The following is a 23,964-nucleotide window of genomic DNA, read 5'->3' on the forward strand; positions in this document are numbered from 1 at the left end:
CAGATTCTATGTGATTGGGCAGGCTATAAATAATAATATCCTGAGTGCTTGGCCTTATAATTTAGCGTGTTCCATTTACAGAACTGCCCTGGCCCTTATAACTGGGAAAGGTTTGGACACGGTGCACGTCTGCCTAGACTTGCAAGCTACACAACAGCCAAATTATATTACTGTAAAACATTCCCAGATTGCTTGTGCTTAGGGGTAATTCTAGATTTATAGAATGCTTGCCCTTTGTACTTTACATCAAAAGTATTGTCCAGAAAAAATTCAGCCAGATTCAAGGTCTGAGGTCATCAAAGTCATTGTCTCCCTTACAAACTACAGTGTTTTTGAACAGGTACAGAGATGTGGATCACAAGTAAATCTGACAGATTCAGATTTGCAGACACAGCTAGCATGGAAAATTTGTCTTTCCATTTCTCCTCCTTTCTACACCTGGAAAACATTTACCGCTGCACATAACTGAGCCTGGATGCATGTCCATGTTTATCTGCTCTGTGCCTGCCATGTTTTGATATCCCTGGGCATTCTAGGTTTTTCTGTGCAGTAGCAGAAATCAGGACAGTGGGTGGAGGAGAGAAGAGGCTATTTGAGAGAGCTGCAGCAGGCAGTTATCTGTTTTGAGGTAATCCTCAGCCTGGGGGAGGGGGAGGCTTGCTAGGTGCTTTGCTGGGAGGGCATTTATTAAATGCTAAAAAGCTCAAAGAGAAAGAGGATTACTCTGTGTGTGAGAGAAGGAGAAGGAGCTCTTGGCTGGTTTTATTAGAACCATCCATCTGTTCTGTGCTTCAGGCGGGTGTGCCGGAGTGGGCAGCTTCACTTGTTTTCCTCCTTTCTCTCCTCAGCTGTGTGACAACAAGCCCCCCTGCACATCTATAATTATCCAGCCAGACTACAAAGGCCCCCTGCCACAATCCCTGGCGTTCCAGGCCACCGCCATTCTGTGGAGCAATGGCGCTCCAGACTGTGCTAGAGACGGTAGAAAGTGGGGAACAAGACACTGTCCTCAAGGTGTTGCAGATCTACAACCAAGAGGTGAGTGTTCCTTGGGAGTGGCTGGCCTGATGCCACTGTGATGGGTCTGTCAGGGAATCATTCTGGTGCTGTTCGTGGTGTGCTGTTTTCAGTTTAATATGCCTGCACTTTGCTTCCATCAAATGTTATTAACCTCTGTAAGCAAGCATCTGTTTTGCTTGCCAAGACAGTAGGCTTTTTCTGCGTGTTCTTCTTAATAATAATAATAATAATAATAATAGAAAACAGCTACTCAGTTTTCTTCCTGAATTATAAGGGAGAGTTTTACTTTTGTGAAAATTTTATTTACAGCAAGCACAGCAAGGCTAAATTTGATAACATATTCTATTTATTATTATTATTATTATTTCTTACCCACCTCTCCCCATAGATTGAGACAACAACAATTAGCAAACAACATCATTTAAAACATATCAGTTTAAAATACACGTAAGTTTAAAAAGACAAATAAGATCTACACATATTAAAACAACCCACATTTAAAAGTCATAATTTCAGAATTCACAATTTAAAAATCATCTGGATAAGCCTGCTGGAGGAGATTGGTCTTTAATGCTCTTTTAAACGAATGCAGCGTATTCAGCTTTATGACCGCTCTCTTTCCCTTTCTTGCTAAAAATTAGATTTACATGCCTAATGGTTGTGCTGTTTTGGCCAAAGTGAGATTGCCAGAGAAATAGATGGGCAGATTTGTGTCAGCAGAAGGGAAGATGTATGGCATTAACAATTATGTTGGCCCAGGATGTGCTCTACATGGAGGAGATTTCCTATGTGATGTGTAATTTAAAATGATTAAAAAATGACTTCAGCCAACAGCATTCTGGGGCCTCAACTAGCAGTCATCATCCTGGATTCTTTTTTTATTGGAAATGCTGGGAATTGCACCAGGGACTGTCTTTGTGCAAAACATGTGTACTGCTACTCAATTTTTTGCCTGAATTATAAGGGAAAGTTTTACCTCTGTGAAATTTTATTTACAGCAAACACAGCAAGGCTAAATTGATCACCTACATTTTTAGGACTACAGGAAATTCTTTTAGATAATTTGGGATGTTTTACCCAAATTGGATATATGCTCCACTTTTGTCTCAAAGAATGTCACTCAAGGCAGATAGCAAAATCAGTGTGAGGGTAGGTGTGTCAGGCCGCTCAACTTAGACATTTGTAGAACAATTAAGAGCTTTGTTAACAAGCAGTCCAGTTTAAACTGTTTCTTTTAGTTTATGGATAGAATGATCATTCTTATAGTATTCCTCATTTTCTCTCTTTTGTTTCTTTTAGTATATATGTAAAATAGAAAAATATTTAAAGAGAAAATGTTCATAAATGATTCAGGGTTACTTCTCACTGTGAAAAGAGATAAACTGAAATGTTCTATGAATTTGTGTCATGGAGCCCCAAATGATGAGGCACAGTAGATAATGCATGGTTACCACAGAGCTGGTTGTTCATTACAATGGCAATTGAATGACATTTGTTCCAAAAGCCCTGTCATAAAATTAGCACTTTTATTGTGTACTTCATTTCAGGACATAAATGATCTTGATTTGAGACTAAGAAGGAACCTCATCCATTAACGTGCAGATGTTTGCCACTTACAATATGAAACCCAAACCAAGATGTTATCTGAAACAGAGGTTTTCCAATTGCATGGAGAGATGGGAAAACCTGCAAGTGTACTACTAAGGATCAGTAGTAGATCTGTAATAATTGGGAAACTTCTTTGAGGGATGGTTTGCCTAAGACTTCTACATTTTTCTTGTTATGTGCAGCTATAGGACAGTGTTAATGCAAACTCATGTGCCACATATTCTTAATTCACGTGGGACCACTAAGCTTAGCTAGTGAACTCCGTGAACTGTCTTAAAACATACTTCAAAATATTCTGTAGCTTATACAGTGGTTTCTTACTAGACATGGAAAGCTTTTCCTGGACTTAAAAAGTTTGAAATATACTACTAAGGAAGTACAAGTACGGACCCCCCCCCTCCCCACATAAGGGAAAAAACGTATATGCTGGAGCCCCATTAAAAGTAATGGGGCTTGTGCCTACAGCACGGTGCAGGGCACACGCAACAGGCACGTGCCCCATTACTGCTTCCAGGCATGCCGAGGCTTCTTCCAGTGTAGGCTTCCTGCGTATGCTAGAAGCCATGTATGGTGCGCCCGCGTATAACAGGCGCACTGTAGTAACTATTCAGGATGGCAAGTGAAAGGAGTGAAAGGAGTTTTATATGGACCTGTGTTGTTGTTGTAGTAGTAGTACTTGATAGTGGAAAAGTTAAGATAATTCAGTAAATGGAAAACCCTTTGCAGGATTCTAGGGAGCTGACCAGGGAGTTGTACAGGAGTGCAAGTTCCCCTTTCAAGCACAGGCAGGAAAATCCTATTTGCTTCCCCCCCACCCCATGGTCTCTCATTTTCTCTCCACTGTATGTGGAGGATATCTGTAGTTACTGATCAGGAGGCCCAGTATTTCAGATGTTGAGCTGTGTTGGGTAAGCTGGTGGCTTGTCAAACAGTGGCATACAAGAGTCTGCGGTTCCTTGGAAGCTTATCAGGGAGTTCACAACTTTATTTATTTGATGTGTATTTTGGATATCGCCAGGGTCCCCAAACATATATCATAATGGATTCATGAGGAAAAATATGGGGTGAGAAGAGATGACAATAATAGGAAAAACCAATAATTAATTGAGAAGATCACTAAAGATGGCCATGTTACCCTGAAAAACAGCTTAAACACCCACCCAGTATTACTGTTCTTCCACCACAATAGGTAGCTGTAGGAGTGTGAAACATATTCTAGGGTGCATTCTCAGTTCAATGGTAAATACCAGCAGACTTATAAGATATGCTTCCTAGTACTCATCCTCTGCAATACATGTAGTGTTTCATAGCAAAGGCAGATCTTGCCTCTATCAAAATGTGGTGGTTTAGAGGGATCTCAATTCAGGGAGAGGCCACTCCCTTTCTTGGCCATGTAGGGATTAGGAACAAAAGGCAATATAACCTCATGCAGACTTCTTTTTGTCTCTCAGCCTTCGTCATTCCCAGTCTGTCATATGGGGGATAATTAAGACATTTAAGTATTGTGACAAGGAGCACACATGTGAAGAGTTCTGAAGGTTTGAAATAATGGCCCCATACAGACAGGTGAAAATAAACTGCTTCAGGTCACTTTGGAAGTATGCTGTTTAAATGATACATGCGTCCTAAGAGTCTGGAAGCTGCACCAAAGCCATGATCCATTCCTAAGGACTGGAGCATGGCTTTGGCATGGCTTCTGGACTCTTAGGATTCATGCACCTTTTAAACAGCATACCTCCAAAGTGAACCGAAGCAGCTTTATTTTGGCCTGTCTGTACAGGCCCAATGATACAAAAATAAAATATTATTAAATAGTGTGGACTGTTGTACCCTTCTGGACAATGTTTTGAGAAAAGAAATGGGAGTTAGAATTTTCCAATTATTCTGCTTCTTTCTTCAGAGCTAGTTTTTATTTATTTTTATTTATTTATTTCAAGGACTTATATCCTGCCTTTCTCCCACAATGGAAGTCAAGTTTCAGAAGAGGTTGTGAAGGGACACTGTTGTTCCTCTCCATGGGAGCTATCCTGTGGCATCCCATGGAGGTCAGCCCCCCCCCCCCCCATCCTTTAAACATGTACTGGGTCCTGCTGGGGCTGGTAATCCAGGTTTATGGAGTGTAGTGCTATCTATGCTGACAACACCCAGCTTTATGAACCAAGCTAGACATTATATGGGAGTTTTGTGATTGGAACTCCATTTTTCCCCCTTTTACCCAAAACTGTGTGGGGTTTGGTTTACATTGTGACCATAATTTGGGAGAGAAAATGTAACCTTTTCCGCAAGACATTTTCCCACTGAAAATCAGCTGACTGCTTAAGCAGCTGTTTATCAGATTCCAAAGATGAACAGAGCTCTGTGTGCCCATGGATTTTCCCTTTGCGGTACCAGTTTCCTTTAGAAACTCTGTCTAACTAGAGTAACCTTGTACCTCAGCCTTATAATGGTGTATTACACTTTAGATAACTACCCTATTTTGAAGACATAAGCATGAGGAAACTTTTCTCTGTTTTCCTGGGGGGATATGACTGCAATCTTGAGAGTTTCCTGGTGCATTTCTGTTGGCTTCAGAGGGCTTTCCTGGTGCAAATAGCTTTAGAGAGTACAGTCCAAGCGTACTTGAATCTGTGCCTTGCATCATAAACCACTTAGTCTCTTTGGGTATTATTTGTGCTCTTCACCATTGCATTACATGAAACCCAAAATATCTTCAAAGCTCCCACATTCCCTTAAACTAAAAACTATCCCTACTTTTGCATTATTTACTGGTTTGACATTCTGTGGGTGAGTGTTCAGTCAGTGGTCATTATTTTTTTCAAAACTTTTCTGTGCGCTTAAAAAGTATTCATTGTTTCAGTCTTCTGCTTTTCCTTCCCAGAAATCACAGTGCTTCACCTTTGAAAATGAGGAACAGGAAGAAAGAAAGGTAAGTTCTGTTTTTGTTTTGTTTCATCCATCAGGAACAATGAGGCTGACAAATTGTAATTTCTTTGAATAGGAGAAAGGGTTAAACAATAGTACATTCTCCTCTTCATGTGACAGCTTTTCCTTCCAGACCAAGGTTGCCATTTTGAGCATGGTTGTTTAAAAATGTACTTAACATAACATGCAACATAACTTTCTGAAGTCAAAGTGGCAAGAGCCAGAGTGAGGGCAATATTGACTCACAGGGTTTGAACTACTGGTAGGGGAAAGCATTGCATAAGGAATGAAGTATGTTTTGATATCCAGACACAAAGGATCCATTTCTCCTGATAGTTTTCGATACAAACATAACAGAGCTGCCTTGGGAAGTTGATCCCAACTATTGGTGCATGGAGCCCAGTATTGTCTGCTCCCAGTGGGCATGGCTCTTGAGGTGTCTGACAGATTCTTTGTGATTGTGTTGCCACTTTGCAGCCTTTACATTTGGAGATGCCAGGACTGAATTCCAGACCTCCTCTGTGGTACAAATACAGTCTACTGCAGAGCTATAGCCTCTTCTTTTATTTTTGGAATGGTTTCATGTGGTCCAGAATGTCAAAAACCTTCTGTTAGAATTGACTGCAGTGATCAAGAAGATGACTTAAACACATTAATAAACAAGGCATGTGTGCCATATTCATTTGCCTGGTGACCTGTAGGATATTGTGAGTGAGTATTGTGGCTGGTTTATTGTTTCTTTGGCTTCTCTAGCCAGTATCCTCTAATGACAGCCATTTTCCTTTGGGTATTCATCATATCCTTGTAATGTTTGTTTTATGCCACTGACCACTGCAGTATAATTTGACAGATTGTTCCATACATTAAATTTGTTTTGTCAGAAATATTTTTTTCAATGTGAAGTCGAAGTCTTTCATGACTGGCATCCCTAGTTTTTGTGGGATTTTTTTGGGCTATGAGGCCATGTTCTAAAAAAGTTTCTTCCTGATGTTTCACCAGCAGCTGTGGCTGGCATCTTCAGAGAACGCTGGCATGGAAGTGGGTGGGGTATATATACTGTTGGTTGAGAGGAAACAATTTACATGTTAAATGTGTATTGTTCTGTTGCTTAATGACAAGGCCTCAGGGGGTCTAATGAATGATCCATTGTCTGCTGGGAAATGTCTCTCATCCTGGCTGGTTTTCATTTGTATTTGCTGGGACTTGATTTTGGTGTTTTTCAGGACTGGTAGCCAAACTTTGTTTACTTTAAGAGTTTCTACTTTCCTGTTGAAGTTGTCCAGGTGTTTGTGGATTTCAATGGCTTCCCTGTGCATCCTGACTTAATAGTTGTTGGCATGGTCCAGAATTTCAGTGTTTTAAAACAGCATTTTATGAGGGGTTTCCCCAAAGACAATGGATCGTTAATTAAATAGACACACTGTAGGCTTTGCTATTCAACAACAGAACAATATACAGATTAACATGTAAGTCGCTTCCTCTCAACTAACAGTATATATACCCCATTCTCTCCCATGTCAGCATTCTCTGAAGATGCCAGCCACAACTGCTGGCGAAATAAACTCTTCTAGAACATAGCCCAACCCCCCCCCCCCACAAAAAACAATTTTTTTTCAGCTTGTCTACACATCTTATCTCTAGATTAGAAGTGCCAGGTTCTAATCTTCCTTGAATATGATACCCATAAATACCTGAAGCAGCAGGATACAGCTGTGGCACCTTCTGCTTTGCACTAGTCCCTTCATCCAGCCTCCACTCTTATGTGATGGTGAAACAAGGATTCTAATTTCATTGTATAGCAGGCAGGAGATGAAGATGGACACTATGGAACAAAATAAGGCAGCATACTGCAGCTGTCAACTCTTGTCAGTTCTGCAGCACTTTTACACATATGTAGGCACTCTTCTTAAGTGAAAAAACTGAAAATTCTACTGTCTGTTTAAATAGCTGAATCCAAACCTTCTCAAGTTTAGGGATGTTGAAAAATTCTTAGGAGTATCTTCAGCATGGCCCAATTTTGTAGCAGATTTGCAATCATGGATGTATTCACACTGTAGAATTAAAGCAGTTTGACAGCACCAACTGCCATGACTCTATCCTACAGCATCCTGAAATTTGTAGTTTGATAAGGCACCAGAGTTCTCTGACAGACCAGGCTGAATACCTCACCGTGACAAATCCCAGGATGCTATGGGATAGCATCATGGCAGTTAAAGTGGCATCCGACTGCTTTAATTCCTCAGTGTGATTCACCCCATGTCACTGGAGAAAGTTTGGATCTGGTGTAATCTGGCTTCTCCCTCACTCTAGCCTATTTTGTCCCCATTTTTTGGCTTTTCTGCTGGTAGACCTTTTCCAGAAGAGTAGTTTTGGTAGTGGACTGCTTTGTCATCAGGTCTCTGAGATCAACAAGTGGAATAAGGTTCTGCCAGGGAAGAAGATTTCTTCTAAGAGAAGAGGCTTAACCTGCTATAGTTGGCACATCTTTGAAGACTGTACTGTAATTTGTGTGTCTTTTGGAGAAATGATGCGTGTATGAAAATTATCTTAAAATCTTTTTTTTTTTTTGTCTCTGAAGTTGTTACTTGCATACTTGATAATGTTTTGGCATCATTACATTATACACCTTAATTTCCAGGAGAACTGTATACACTTGTCTATAACTCCAAAAAATGTATGCCCCATAATCCCAGGTTAGCTTATTTATGGGTCACTATGGTAATGTGATAGCAGCTCTTTCAGATTTCCCCATGCCATGTGGAGAGGAGCTTATTTCTCTCTGGAGCCAAACAGAAAGAGTCCTGGGTGATTGATTGATATTGCTGTTTGTTTAAGAGTTCCCCCTCCCACCCGCACATCTGGCTGAAATGAAAGCTGAAACTATGAAAAAGTCTCAGTGAGACTCACATACACACATCAAAGGAGCCTCCAAGTTTTACCCTGGACTTACCCACGGGTCATGGCAAAATCCATAATTTTGGCCCCAAAGCCGGACCTCGACTTATACATGAGGTCAACTTATCATTGAGTATATACGGTAACTCCCACGAGCACATTTGTATAAATGTTCTATATAAATTAAAAGAAATTATAAGAAGTGGTCATTGGTAACAAATAGTGTACTTCATGATGAAGGCCTTTCTCCAGACAAATCATAATAATTAAGGGGTTTGGCTCTATCATTAGGCAGTTCTGTTAAGCCAATTACAGTGAGCTACCCTAAGTCTTGTAAATCCGTGGAGTTTTTTTTATCCTTTTATCCACTGATATGTGCCTAGCCCAGCAGACCAGCTATTATAGAATTTTTTTTAAAAAAATTACTATGTTAACAGCAGTAGTATAATTATTACAGATACTTACTTAGTGAAAAGCTTCTTTATTTTGGTTTGTAACTGTAGAACAGGTTTGTGTTTCTTTATAACTTATTCACTGTTAGTTTCTTCAGGCATCATTGTGTGGAAAAGTGGGGTCTCTATGGAGCCAGCGTGACATAGCGGTTTTGAGTGTTGGACTAGGGTTTGATTCCCATCTTGGCCATTAAACCAGCAGGGTGACCTTGGGCAAATCACACACTCTCGGCCTCAAGGGAAGGCAATGGCAAACCTCCTCTGAACAAATCTTGCCAAGAAAATCCCATGATAGGTTCACCTTAGGTTCACTGTAAGTCAGAAATGATTTGAAGGCACACAACAACAATAGTAACATCAGAAAGAGCAGGAGTAGGGAGTTTGGGGGGATACAGACTGGCACTTTGTGCTGGCCTGTGGGCAGAGTCACAGTGTAGTGTCTGTACTCTCGTTGCCTTGACTCAGCCCCCATTGTGCCATGATGGCGCGCACCCGTTTACATGGTGTACGGCATCATGGCGCAACCCACACGCAGCACCCAAACGGCACAGTGTGGACAGTCATCATGCTGCCCTATCATGGCTATGATGCCCCTTCCATGGAGTGAAAAAGTAGTTCATTTTTGGGGCTTCTTTTTGCTCCCTGCGGAGGCCATGGTATGCAGTTGCTACAGCCCCAATCTAGGGCAAAAAGGGGTGGTGTCCACTACCCATCTGTATAGCCCCTTTGTGTGGCCCTTGAAATGTGGTTTGTCTCTCTTATTAGCCCCAGCCAACAGAAATAATGGTGAGGGATAATGGGATTTTCAGGAGAGCTGCTTAGCAACATCTGGAGGTCTATATACTGCCCATCTCTGTACAGGGGCAAACACACTCTTCACTGTGCACAGAGACCAGTGTTGTTTTGAATTAGTCCAAGACAGCTTTATTTACCAAAAATGTAGAACTGTTCAGCCCATCCTAAATGCTTCTTTAAAGATGGATTATGGAATTAGGTTGTGGCTACATGCAGTGACTTGGAAGGTATCTTTCTTGCATATCCTGCTGTTGCACATAGCTGTTTTGTCTCATTCTCTTCTCCCAATTGACTACAGTCTCACTTCACTGTTCTGAGCCACAACTGAGTCACCAATTTTTATGGACAGTAGTTTGTTACATATATATAAATAGAGCTATTCATTAATATTAGTTAAAAGAGCACTAAAGCAAGAATCCCATGCAACGTTTATTAATAATGCTTCAAAAACGGAGTTCTCCTAAGACTTGATCAAATTTGGATGAAATTACACCATGACTTGCAGAACTCAGTCGTGCCAAGAGAAGGAAAATAAAAAGGAGATATCTGCCAAACCTAAATTTTTCCAGTTTTAGATTCAGCATTAAAGCTCTGCAATGCAAAATGCACTCTCTGCTGGACCAGCTTGCTCCTTTATTATGACACAGAGAGTGCAAAATCTCACAGGTCATTAAAGCCAAGCCTGGATTCTCTTCCTCAAATCTTGCATGATTACTTAGCCTGATCATCCTGATTCTATGACTGAACATTTGACGGGTCAGCCAATAGGTCCTTTTATTTTAGGTCTAGCAAAGCAGGTTTATCTAGTCTTATGCTACATGGCTCATTTTATGACAGAAATGTGGGTTGATAACATCAAATGCTACTCCTAACCCTTGGTACTTACTTGTAACAATGGAGTATTTTTATCACTTGAATTTAGAATCCAGCCACAGATATTACACATTTGGACTTTTACCTGTATGGTCAGTTCTCTCCAAATGCATAAAGGCGAATTAGATGTTTGACAAAGCTAGTGGGACTTGCAGCAAACTGTTGCCGACTAGAGTGACACTGTTCAGTGTTCTGCTACTTCTCCTTATCCTGATTTTTTGTTCTCCCTCCACAAAAAAACAGCCAGCATTGAATGGTCACAGTAAGCACTTTCAGTCTTCACAGGGCTTTTCCTATGGGGGGGGGGGAGGTGGGAGGTTGTCCACTACACTTAAGGTCTCTCCAAATCCTCCCTCCCCATTATTTGTTTCTTTGCAAACTTTCAGCTTCTTCCAAGCCTGATGATAACAGAATCATATAATCATAGAGTTGGAAGAGACCACAAGGACCATCCAGTCCAAACCCCTGCCATGCAGGAACTCTCAATCAAAGTGATACCAGCCTCTTGTGAGGATGTTGCAGTTTTGGCTACAAAATGAGTGGTGTTAAGCATCAGAAATGAAACAGGAATGATGCACTCATTAAATAACCTGCAGGGTCTTTCAGGTTTATTCCTGACTCATTGTGTTCTTCTCATGGGGACACAGTGTGAACTCTGCTTACAGTACAGGTAGTTCTGTGGCTAGAATACTAGATGGATTGTGATAATCTGTACAAAATACAGATCTTTATTCAGTGAACATGAAGTCACACATTAATTGTGTAATAAGTACACATATGGACTAAGTCTCCTTTCTTATATGGAAGCGTATTGCATTGTTTACTAGATTTTATAAATTTCTCATTTTCACCTTCTTACGCTGTAGAAACTAGCCATGCTTCTGATCAAGTTCTTGGAGAGGGAGCTCCAACCATCCTGCCAGGTTGTATGTTTAGAAAGCATCCGGATCCTGTCCCGGGATAAAACCTGCCTTGAACCTTTTGCCACCATGGAAGGCTTGAAGACCCTAGCCAGGCATGCTGGAATTGATTACACAGAAGAGCGCATTGTAGAAGTTCCAGACCTGGATGTCATCCTGGAGGCTCTTAAATGCCTCTGCAACATTGTCTTCAGCAGCCGAGAGGCTCAGGAGCTGACCTCTGATGCCCGGATTGTGGTGGGCCTCACAGATCGCATCAAGCTGTATAATGAGAGAAACTTTCCCCATGACATAAAATTTTTTGACTTGCGTCTTCTTTTTTTGCTAACGGCACTCAGGCTGGACATCCGACAGCAGCTGGCACAGGAACTCCGGGGCATCAGTCTTATGACAGATACCCTGGAACTTACACTGGGAGTCAAGTGGCTAGATCCCCATGAGGTAGCTGCTGTGGAGAACCCTTCCATGCCTTTACCCCGGCAGGAGGCAGAACGGGCCATGGAGATCCTGAAGGTGCTGTTCAATATCACCTTTGATACCAACAAGAGGGAAGTGGATGAGGTAAGGCACTCCATAGGTCTCTGGCTTCCTTTTATCCATGATTCCCATGATAAGAGGTCCCTTGTGCTTCAGATTTATTCTGTGGGAGTGCTTACATATTTGACCAGCTTACTGCTCTGTTCATTGACTGACTCATAAACATGCTTGTTTGTTAGGTACACAAAGGCACAAATCTGTTTTACTTTATCAACAGAAGAGAATTATTCACTGGTGATGATGTCTCTTTTTCTAAAATTGTGTGACAGCATATTTGCTTCTTTGATGAGTAGGCAACCAGGGCCCTTTCAATATTATGAAGTGGATGGGATCTGGGGCTAATGAAAGTTGTATTTTAAAACATCTGGTGAAGTGAAACAAATTGTCAAATCCACTCTGAGATGTGGTAAACTTAGATATGTTACAATCTGGTAGAATATGTTTATCAGTAAAGTGATAAACTTTATCTTTCCCCTCAGCTATACTGGGGAGGAAAGGAGACGAAAGGGGCTATACAGACCGGCACTTTGTGGCGGCCTGTGGGCAGGGTGAGGGCTGAGTGTCCTCATGCTCCAAGCCCTAATGATAACGCCTGGGTGCCATTTTGGCATGTACCCTTCTAGACGGTGCACACCATGATGACGCACCTATGGCGCAGCACCCAAACGGCGCAGCACTGAAGGGGCATCATCATGGTGCATCGTGCACCTATGACGCCCCTTCCAGGGAGCTTTAAAAAAAAGCCGTTTTTCTCAGTTTCTTTTTGCTCCCTTCAGGGACCAGATTGGTGCTGATGCATTTGGTTGCCGCAGCACCAATCCGGAGCGAAAAGGAGCGGCTGTATACCACCCATCTGTATAGCCCCTAAAATGTTTATGAAATACATGTGTAACCACAATTAGGATAAGGTCCCTTTTGTGCCTGTTCTATTAACTGATGGAGAGGATAATGATGGACCTTGATGCTCATGTCATAAGAAACTGATCTCTTTCAGTTTCTGAATAATCAATTAGTTGCTCTGGAAGACTTTAAGTATGAGAGAGAGTACAACACAGAATGAAGTGAGAATAAAGTACTTTCTAGGGAGGGTTTTCAATATTTGCCTCTTGCTTCACCTTTTAAAATTAAAAATTTGGTGTTCTGCATGAACGTATCTGGAATTTGCTTTGAAAGTTTGTCTTGCTTATGTTTGAATTAGTGTTATCTACTGGTGCAGCTTTGTTAAATTTGGTATTTGGGGAAAAAGAGCGGTTCCCTTGGGCTTAAAAAATTGTGGCTATATTATAGAGAGAAGTGGAAAGGACACGGTGAAAGAAATTAGCAGTCCCAAACTAATTAATTCAGCTGCACATTTGTTGCTGTTCTTTCATAAAAGTGGGAGGCAGTACATATGCAGAAGTTGCATTTTGAGGCATAATATTTCTCAGTGGAGATTCTCAAGTTCCTTGTATGCATTTTTTTTCTTGGTCAAATGTCCAGAAGCATGTTCTGCTCTGAATCATGTGAGTAAACCTGACTTGTATCCAACAAACTGTGCAAAAGAGTTGTAAATTCCCATCTCCTCATCCCTTTCATTATGTTTTGGGACCAGGAAGATGCAGCTCTATACAGACGCCTGGGTGCCCTCCTCCGTCACTGCCTGATGATTTCAGCAGATGGAGAGGATCGGACAGAAGAATTTCACAGGTAATTATCTTGCTAAAAGAGATATTTCTTAGAGAGAGTGCCACTGCTGAAGTTACCTTAACATGAAAAACCATTATGAGCTACATAGCTTTTGTCAGGTATAAAGAATCCCAGTGTTCAGTTATATTTGATGATGAGTATGCAAAGGGATCTTGCAGCACTTATGAGATGCCCTGCAAATGAAATTGTAGTATGAGCTTTCATAGACTTGGTCTACTTCTTCAGAAACATGGAGTGAACTATACAGGGAGGACCTGTATAGACTGTATGAAAAATAGTCTATAATGGTCCTCTCTGGTCATCAGTTCACTCCATGTTGCTGAGAAAGTAGACCAAGTCTATGAAAGCTCACATTGCACCTTATTTTGCACAGTTCAAAGATATAGCCGTGTTAGTCTGTAGAATCAGTATGTAGAGAGATCTTGTAGCACCTTTGAGACTAACTGAAATAAAGAAGTTGGCAGCATGAACTTTCCTAGACTTCAGTCTACTTCCTCGGATGCATCCTCAGATGAAAGCTCATGCTGCCAACTTCTTTATTTCAGTTAGTCTCAAAGGTGCTATAAGATCTCTCTACATAATTCTTTCACACAGTCTCAAAGGTGCTGCAAAATCCCTTTGCATACTGTTTCCAGACTCACATAGCTTTGTCTATGAATTTTACTGCATTTGATGATGTTGACTTAATACAAAAGTATTTTTATATTAATTATTATTTTTACACAAACAATTTAATTTGTAATCAGAGTAATATACAATCAAAGATAAAGAAACACAAAGAAGAAAAAGAATAGAAGAAGAAAAAAGAAAAGAAAAAAAAAGACATGCAACTAATATACAGTAAGGCTCTGGCCCCTAATCCTGACTGTAACAAAAAGAGAAAAAAATCTACCATTACAGGGCCAACTAAACATTCCTACTAAAAGTACAAATACCCATAGCTACAGATTATTTTGTTAAGTTTCTTGTTGCTTAAAAAAATCTATCAAAGGCTTCCAGTATTTCAAAAAGTTTTCAGCTGGTTTATCCTTTAGAACCCACATTAATTTGGCCATTCAGGCCAACTCACCAGCCTTAATAATCCATTATTCTACTGTCAGTCTGTTTCCAAGTTTGAGCAAACAATATTATTGCTGCTATTGTCATATATCTAAGACATGATCCATATTTACTGTCCAGTTTTTTATTCATAATGTCCCCCAGCATGGTTTCTGGTAACGTTGCAAAATCTACCTTTAGAATTCTTTGAATTAACATATAAATCTTAGACCAGTAACTTTTCACATGCTTACAAGTCCACTACATATGAAAAAGGATATTGTTTTGACACCCCCAACACTGATTTGAAACATTCTGGGCTATTTTTGACAGCTTATCTGGGGTTAGAATACAAAAGTTTTTTAGATAAAAATAATTTTCCACAGCACTTTGCAAACAATAAGTCTGACAGAAATCTAAATGGACACAGTGTCCATTTTTGTAATGTAGAAATGGATAATGTGCAAATAACAGAAGAAAAGGAGGGAGATGGAAGCTTGGACAGGGAACAAAACACTGTTATTAGATGTTCTCATTGGTGTTTAAGTTCCAATCATAGTGCCAGGAAAGGACAGCTTGGGAATTTATTCTCATTTTGTTAGAACTTGGAAATTACTGGATGTTTTATAAGTGAAAAAGACATCCTTGCTATGTAATTCTGCTAATTCTTCTTTGCTTTGTCTTATATTGTTTTGCTCAGCCACACCGTCAATCTCTTGGGCAATCTGCCTCTCAAATGTCTGGATGTCTTGCTGGCCCCTAAGGTACATCCAGGGTCACTTGAGTATATGGGAGTCAACATGGATGCTGTCAACGTTCTCCTGGATTTCCTTGACCGACGTCTTGACAGGGTGGGTGAAATAATTTTCACAATTTCCAATCAGTTGACATTAGTTTTTACTTTCAATAGCATTAATGCTTAGCAGGGCAGGTTTTGGGGTCCTGACTGGATGTTTTGACATTACCCTATTGTGTTTTTCACAGAGTCTCACTAACTTATTGCTTTCTCCGATAACTACTATAATAGCAATCAGCAATGGTATTGAAGAGGCAGTAACACCATATGCTAAAGCATGTTATGTGAAGTATGAGTAGGATGAAGGGTGATTCACACAATGAATGAGAACATTCCATGATCAGATACATGATTTGTCTTATTAAAAAGTTAACTGTTTCATTTTTGAAGCATTTGGTTGGCTTGGAACTGAATGAATTGGAATGTTATCTGCTTTTTGCTTTTTTGAGATAAGAATTTAGTAGGTGGAATAAAAAAAAATAGAACAGATTAGCTCTCTGCCTTTCAGGCTGTAGTTGCTGCATAACTCTCTGGTTTCCAGTATTTTTCCATAGTTACACTCTAGCTTTTCCCATACAAAGTGTGTTCCTAGATTTTCACCTCCATTTTGGAGTTATCAAGATTGATACAGGAAGCCTCTGATGTGTTAGAGACCAGAGCACTGTCAGAAAGTGGAATCAGTTGAAAAATGGAGCTCAGGTTTCTTTAGCTTGCAAATGCATTTTAGCGGCTGAAAAACATAAATAAAACACTATATATCAATTTTGAATGCATACAAAAGCTAAATTAACACTATATACACAAAAACTCATACTCATACACAAAGTAAAGTAAAATGAACAAACGCTGGCCTTTAATATCCTTTAATGTCTTCAGTGAGATGTGTTTGATACACTAACATATCTGTAGTAACCAAATGCGTTTTTAAAGCAGTTTTCATTCAGGTGGAAAACTGTTTTATTGATTTTTTTTGTGTGTGGAATAAAACAGCCAGACTCAGGAGCAGCTCTGTAATATTCATCTTTTCTTTCAAAACAAAGCAATTTTACAAACAATTGTCAGAACTGTGCATACAGAAAATCACACTTCAGAGCAGTAAACATAAATTGAAAAATGGTTAAAAAAAAATTAAAAACCTTCTATTACCCCAGTAAAGAGAGTTTAAGGGAGGGGGTGTTAAGAGAAGTGATGAGCATGACAACCTGAGTATGTTGCCACAAGAGAAAGGAGGGGCAGAGTGGTGTGGTGGCGGCACTCATCCACTCTAGAGCAAGCCCCTCTTTTCCCTTATTAATACAAAAATAAAAATACCCACTGCTAACAGGAGTAGCTAGCCAGTTTAAAACTTTCTGTCCTTATGCATTCAAGAGTGTCTCAAAAAGTGAGATTAGTACAGCTGCTTGTTACTCCACCAACACTTAAAATCCATTTTTTCCTCCTTCCCACCACCCAATTCCAGAGCTGGCATAGGTCTTGGTCACCTTTCCCCTTCCACCGTCATAGCAGGACAACATATATACACAAGCAAAACCAGAGCCTTTGCTCTGGGAAACAAGCAGAGAGCAGATGAGATGGCAGCAAGCCATATGGGACAAGTAGTAGCCAGAATCTGCCTGAAGGGGTAAGAGGAGGAACTACCATTAATGAATGGACTTCAGGGCCTTGAAGGGGAAACAGGGCTCGCCCCATTCCCGTGTGGCTCTTGGCACCTCAGTCATGACACGACATCATGTAGTAAGGCAAAGAGAGGGCTGTTACTCTCTGTCTCCATTTCCACTTTGTTTTCTCATGAAATAGCCTCTAGGACCTTGGGAGACCAGGGTTTGAATCCCTGCTTGGGCATGGAAGCCACCTGGGTGACATTGGGCAAATCATACTCTCTCAGCCTCGAGTAAGTCAATGACAAACATCGTATGAACAAATCTTGCTAAGAAAACCCTAGGGTAGGCCTGCCACTAATTCAGAGTTGACTTGAAAGCACATAACAACAACAAATAATATGGACTGTGATGTTGATTATTGATACTTAACTAAAGGAAACTATGTTTGCTATGACATTGATAGTGGTTTGCTTAGTTCTTTTCTCCATTAATCACATTGAGTGGTTCGATGACAGGTTTTGGCAAGTGTTAGTTATTTTAAAAACAAAAATTCTTGGTGGTACTGAGAGTCTGAAAAAAGGGGTTTGGAGAGCTACATGCAACCTGTAGACTAGACTTTGCCCACCTGTAATACAGGTATAAAGAAAAGGGGTGAACTTTACACAGAGATACGATTTTGGAGGAGTTTTTAATAACATAACATTTCAACATGAGACTTGAATGAAACTTGTCTACCTTCATTAATACTATGTTGCCAATAGCTGACCTGCTATTATCCATACCACAAGAGAACCAGGACTAGAATTTTTGGTTTTCTTTCTAGAAAAAATATTTATTCCTGTGAGTTTTTGCATACATGATATTTGTAAATAACAGGATGAGGATGTAATGATGGCCTCCTGCTTCGTTTGGACTCTTTCACAGGGCCATAAACTTAAGGAAAGCCTGACCCCTGTGCTGAACTTGCTGACTGAGAGTGCCCGGGCCCATCGGCAGACAAGGAAGTTTCTTAAAGCTAAGGTACTGTATTTTGATCAAGTTGCATCCATCAAACAAAGCTTGTATTGAGCAAGCAAAAGCATAAGGCAAGCCCCATCTGTGTCATCAGTTTGGAAATGTATTGCTGTCAAATTACCTTGCAGAAATTGCAGGATGCTTTATTCACACTTGAAGTACACAGTGTTTCTTTATGCCATATTGTGGAAAGGTGTTCTCTGACATACGGAAGTCTCTCTCACCCTGAGGGAGAAATTTCCTCACCTCCTAATTAGGTGGTAGTACTACTATATAAGCTGTCTTCATGTAGTATATGATCAAGGAGCACAACAGGTGATTAGAGAGAGAGAAATGTGGCTTGCCTACTTCAGCATGCACACTTATTCTCATTTATCTGAGATCCAGTGTTACTGATTCACTTTTATGAAATATTTCAACAAAATTGCATCTGTTTTGCATATTAAATGGATTTCTGTGATTTGCTGCATGCTGCAATATTAGTTTAATAACTTGCATTCTTTAATTCATTGCAATTTAGCATTTTACAGCATGACTGGTATGATAACTTGCTTTGTAATGCAAAGTAATTTAAACTGGATGGCAACCTGCAACAGAGATTACAGTCCGTCTGTGCCATATGCGGGCTTGCCATCTGCAAACTTGAGTTCATGTGGACAGCAAGCCCAGGGGGACAAAGCGGGTGTGCACAGGAGCACACCACCATTAGAATCAACGGGACTTGAGGTCCCGTGGTTTTTTTGCATACGCATGGGTGTGTGTGTGTATCCAGAATGGATCCTCCATGTATACAAAGGGACCACTGTATTGCCTTTGCTATTGTAAGATTCTCAGGATTCAAAGAGAAATGTATCATCTATTTACTGGCAGATGCATTCCCTTATGTTACTTATCAAGTTGTTATTTTTACTTTTTTATCTTATAAAATTAGAAAGGGAGCTGTTCCTCCTATATCTCTGGCCAAACTATAGCTAGCATTTTAAATTTTATTAACATTTTTTTATTGTGTGTTGTAATACTACTTTGTATTTTTCTAACTTATTTCTGTTTTTGAAGTTTCTCTTTTAACAACTATATATTACTATTGTTTTATGTTATGACTTGGCATTGCAACATTATTTTCAGTAGCTTTGCTTGATTTTGGAAAAATATTTTCTCTACCTGTCCTAGAGATTCCAAGCACTCAGTCCCTATGTACATGGACACATGGCCATGTGGCAGTCACTTTCTGTGTCTGCTAGTATAGAAAGCAAGTACAATTTTCTAAAAAAAAATAAAAAGTGCTTACTCCAACAGCACTGAGTGAAGTAGAGTACTGTGAAAACCCAGGGGATGATGGATGAAAGATGAGCTGTATTACCATTTTGATTATAAAGTTTTATACATCTAATTAAAAGAAAAATCATGGTGAAGCAATCATAGAATCCTAGAGTTGGGAGAGACCTCAAAGTTCATCCAGTCCAATCCCCTGCCATGTAGGAATACACAAACAAACCACTCCTGGCATATGACCATCCAGCCTCTGTTTAAAAACCTCCAAAGAGGGAGACTCCATCACTCTCAGAGGGAGTGTGTTCCACTGGCTATCATGTCACCTCTTCAGAGAAAACATCCCCAGCTCCCTAAGCTACTCCTCATAAGGCATGGTTTCCAGATCTTTTACCATTTTGATCACTGTCTTCTGGATGTGGTCCAGTTTGTCCACATCCTCCTTGAATTGTGGTGCCCAGAACTGGACACAATATTCTAGGTGAAATCTGACCCAAGAATAGGGTGCTACTATTACTTCCTTCAGTCTAGACCAGGGGTAGGCAACCTGCGGCCCACGGGCCAGATGCGGCCCGGCGAGGCCTTGGGACCGGCCCCTGCCCGATCCTGCCGCTGATTGCCGCCGGGGCCTTTGGGGGGCAATTGTCTATAGAAGCCTCAGAAACATGCATTTATATTAACATTTTTTTAAAAATCAGCAAATTTTTTCACGTGTCCTCCATTTTTTTTAAAAAAAGTGTCTTCCATTTGAAAATTTTGTCCTACATTTGTCCTGGTTTATTTATATATTTATTTTTTTATTAAAAATATTTAATTATTTATTTTTTGGCTTCGGCCCCCCAGTTGTCTGAGGGACAGCAACCTGGCCCCCGGCTCAAAAAGGTTGCCTACCCCTGGTCTAGACACTATAATCCTATTGATGCAGCCTACAGTTGCATTGGTTTTCTTAGCTGCTGCATTACATTGCTGATCATGCTTAGTGTGAGGGGCACTAAGACTCCTAAATCCCTTTTATATGTACTGCTCTCAAGCGAGGTTGCCACCCTTCCTATATCTGTGTGTTTCATTTTTATTACCATTGAGTAATATCCTACATTTCTCTCTGTAGAACTTTGTTTTGTTTGTTCTGCCCGCTTATTATCTAATCTGTTGAGGTCATTTTGAATTTTGATCCTGTCCTCTGAAGTATTAGCTACTCCTCCTAACTGGGTGTCTTCTGCAAATTTGATAAGCATGCCCCCTATTCTTTCATCCAAGTCATTGATAAAGGTGTTGAATAGCACTGGGCCCAGAACCTTGTGGCATCCCACTAATCACCTATCTCCAGGTTGAAGAGAAACCATTGGTGAGCACCCTTTCAGTTTGGTTGATCAGCTAATTACAGTAGGCCCTCCATATCCATGCAGATCTGAGCATCTGCAGATGGCAAGCCTGTGGGGAGGGGGGGGAGGAGGAAGAGGCGATGGCGTGGAGGAGGAAGAGGAGGGAGGAAGAAAAGGAGGAGGGAGGTGCTGGAAGAAGGAGGAAGAAGGAGGTGGGGGGAAGAGTAGGGAGGAGGAATAGGAGGCATTCCCCTGCCTGCCACCTGCTGTGGTAACAGCAGCAAGGCAGGCTTCAGGTTGCGCGGGGGGGGGGGGCGGGGGCAAAGGCCCATGGTCCCCAATGGTGGTGCAGCCACATAGCCATGCCACCAGTGAGGACAATGGGACTTGAGCACCCAAGGATTTTGGTATTCATAGAGTGATCCGTTCCGGATCCCCAGCAAATACCGAGGGCCAACTGTATAAATTCACCTAACAGTTTCATTATCTAGCCCACATTTTACTAGACTTTTTGCAAGAATATCATGGAGGACCTTGTCAAAGGCCTTATTTAAATCAAGATATGCTACATTCACAGTATTCCCTTTATCTACAATCATGAGCAGTTGCTTCATTGCATGCCCATGTAGCATCACAGCCATTCTTTACTACAGCACGCCCACGCCAACTGCAGGCTTGCCATCCATGGTTTGAGCTTCTGAGGATGGCAAGCCCCAGCTTTCTCAATGGGTGCGAGCGCATTAAAAAGAATGGAAGTTAAGGCCCCACATATATTGCTATCTGTGGAGTGAGTTTGTCCAAAACTGTACTTTATTCTCATATTTTTACTTATACAGTTATCTATGGGCCTTTCTTTATGATCAGCTGATTACATAAAAAACATGCAGTATATGACATATTTTTTGCTTGGTTTGTATATGTTTACTCCATGTTTTGCTGCCTCCAATACAGGGGCTTCCTGTTGCATATTTTTGTAACATTTGGGAGGACTAGGAAGATGAGCCTTTCCACATTCCCACACTGTTTGTAAACCTATTATTATTGTTGTTGTTAATATTGTTATTGTTATTAATTTTTGTGTGTTAGATCCTGTTATACAGTCAATCCTCCTTATCCATGGATTTTTTTATTCATAGATTCAAGTATCTATGGGTTGCAAATCTTTTTTAAAAATATGGGTATGGACAGGGGAAGCGTGTCCCTGTTAGTGCTTTTGGACATCTCAGCGGCTTTCGATACCATTGACCATGGTATCCTTCTGGAACGCCTGAGGGAGTTAGGTATCGGAGGCACTGTGCTCCAGTGGTTCCATTCCTACCTCTCGGGTAGATTCCAGATGGTGCAACTGGGGGACGTTTGCTCTGATAAGATGGAACTAACATCTGGTGTCCCTCAAGGAGCTATTCTGTCCCCCATGCTATTCAACATTTACATGAAACCGCTGGGAGAGATCATCCGGAGACACGGGGCGTGGTGTTATCAGTACGCTGATGACACCCAAATATGTTTCTCTGTGTCTCTGACTGATGCAGTGACTAGGGATGGCATCTCTCCTCTAAATGCCTGCTTGGAGTCGGTAATGGGCTGGATGAGGAAAAACAAACTCAGTTTGAATCCAGAGAAAACGGAAGTACTAGTGATAGGCACTCCTGGTCCGGGTGGTGAAATTTGCCCACCTGTCCTGAATGGGGTCACACTCCCCCTGAAGGACTCAGTTTGCAGTTTGGGGGTGCTTTTGGACTCGTTGCTCCAGTTGACTTCTCAAGTGGATGCGATGGTCAGAAGCACCTGCTACCAGCTTCGGCTGATACGCCAGCTGCGACCCTACCTTGGCCGGGGGGACCTTGAAACAGTGGTACATGCTCTGGTAACCTCTCGGTTGGATTTCTGTAATGCACTGTACATGGGGCAACCCTTGTACCAAACCCGGAAGCTTCAGCTAGTGCAGAATATGGCAGCAAGGTTGGTCACTGGATGTTCCAGGGCTGACCATATAACACCAGTTTTGCAAGATCTCCATTGGCTGCCTGTTTGCTTCTGGGCACAATACAAGGTGTTGGTTATAACCTATAAAGCCCTAAATGGCTTGGGCCCAGGTTACTTGGAGGACCGCCTCTCCCCATATAATCCGCCCTGCACACTCAGGTCAGCCGGGAAGAATTTGCTGAGGATCCCAATGGTGAGATATGTTTCAACCTCGCAAAGGGCCTTTTCCATCTCGGCCCCTAGGATCTGGAACACCCTTCCCGATGAACTCCGCTCCACCACCTCCCTGGATTTCTTTAAAAAGAAACTCAAGACCTTCTTGTTTTGGCAAGCCTTCCCCAATGTTCCTTGATATCATGTGACTCTCTCCTATATGTACTGTACTGTCGACTGCACTCAGCTAGCTTGGATTTGATGTAATGGTTTTAATTTGTATATCTGTAATGTTTTTATTAAATTTTATTTATGTATTGCAATTTTTATTCTGTATTATCTACTCTGTCATTGCAATTTTTACCTGTACACCGCTTTGATCACTGCGGAAAAGCGGTTTATAAATAAAACTTATTATTATTATTAATATAAATTCCAAAAAGCAAGCTTTGATTTTGCCATTTTATATAAAGGTCACCATTTTACTAGGCCATTGTATTCAATGGAACTTGAACATCCACAGATTTTGGTATCCACAGAGGGGTCCTGGAACCAAACCCCATGGGATTACCAAGAACCCACTGTGTAAGTCTAGTGTGGGTATCTAATATAAAAGTGATAAATATGAGAATTAGAGTTTGTAAAGGTGAGTTTTGTTGAGGCAAGGCCTTGTGAGAGCCAAGTTAATGGGAAGCTCTCTTTCTCTCACTAACTCTTCCTATTCTCTGTGTTCATAGGTACTCCCTCCACTACGGGATGTGAAGAATAGACCAGAGGTGGGAAACCTGCTAAGAAATAAACTGGTGCGCCTCATGACCCACATTGACACAGATGTGAAGCACTGTGCAGCAGAGTTCCTCTTTGTCCTCTGCAAAGAAAGCGGTGAATATCACTGTGAATTTTGTGAATAGGCTGATCCATCTAGCATACTAACCTCCATAAAGTGCTTAGTGCCAAGTTAGGTGCAAAAATGAGTATGTTGCATATTTCATGAGTATAGTTCAAAATCACATTTCATGGAACAAATGGTGAATGGAACAATTCTGAATAAGGCACCTTAAATATAAAAATATGAAG

General features: G+C 41.0%; 1 protein-coding gene across 2 annotated transcripts in view; it reads left to right on the forward strand.

Annotated features, from left to right (window-relative positions):
* The window catches only part of RIC8A (RIC8 guanine nucleotide exchange factor A), a 35,723-nt gene that overhangs the window by 4,563 nt on the left and 7,196 nt on the right, over positions 1 to 23,964 (forward strand). The window contains exons 1-8 of one of the 2 annotated variants that reach the window (XM_089520780.1): positions 480 to 628; positions 849 to 1,038; positions 5,507 to 5,554; positions 11,432 to 12,046; positions 13,614 to 13,708; positions 15,447 to 15,597; positions 18,068 to 18,163; positions 23,625 to 23,769. In XM_089520780.1, coding sequence (XP_089376906.1) covers positions 955 to 1,038; positions 5,507 to 5,554; positions 11,432 to 12,046; positions 13,614 to 13,708; positions 15,447 to 15,597; positions 18,068 to 18,163; positions 23,625 to 23,769 — 1,234 coding nt within the window. In that variant the 5' untranslated portion in view covers positions 480 to 628; positions 849 to 954. Of the gene's footprint in view, positions 1 to 479; positions 629 to 848; positions 1,039 to 5,506; positions 5,555 to 11,431; positions 12,047 to 13,613; positions 13,709 to 15,446; positions 15,598 to 18,067; positions 18,164 to 23,624; positions 23,770 to 23,964 lie in introns of those variants that run through there. The other variant, XM_089520779.1, reaches the window with a different exon arrangement.

The sequence above is a fragment of the Sceloporus occidentalis genome, unplaced genomic scaffold (assembly GCF_023333645.1).
Source record: "Sceloporus occidentalis isolate IW3139 unplaced genomic scaffold, rSceOcc1.0.p SCAF_4, whole genome shotgun sequence".
Classification (NCBI taxonomy): Eukaryota; Metazoa; Chordata; class Lepidosauria; order Squamata; family Phrynosomatidae; genus Sceloporus; species Sceloporus occidentalis.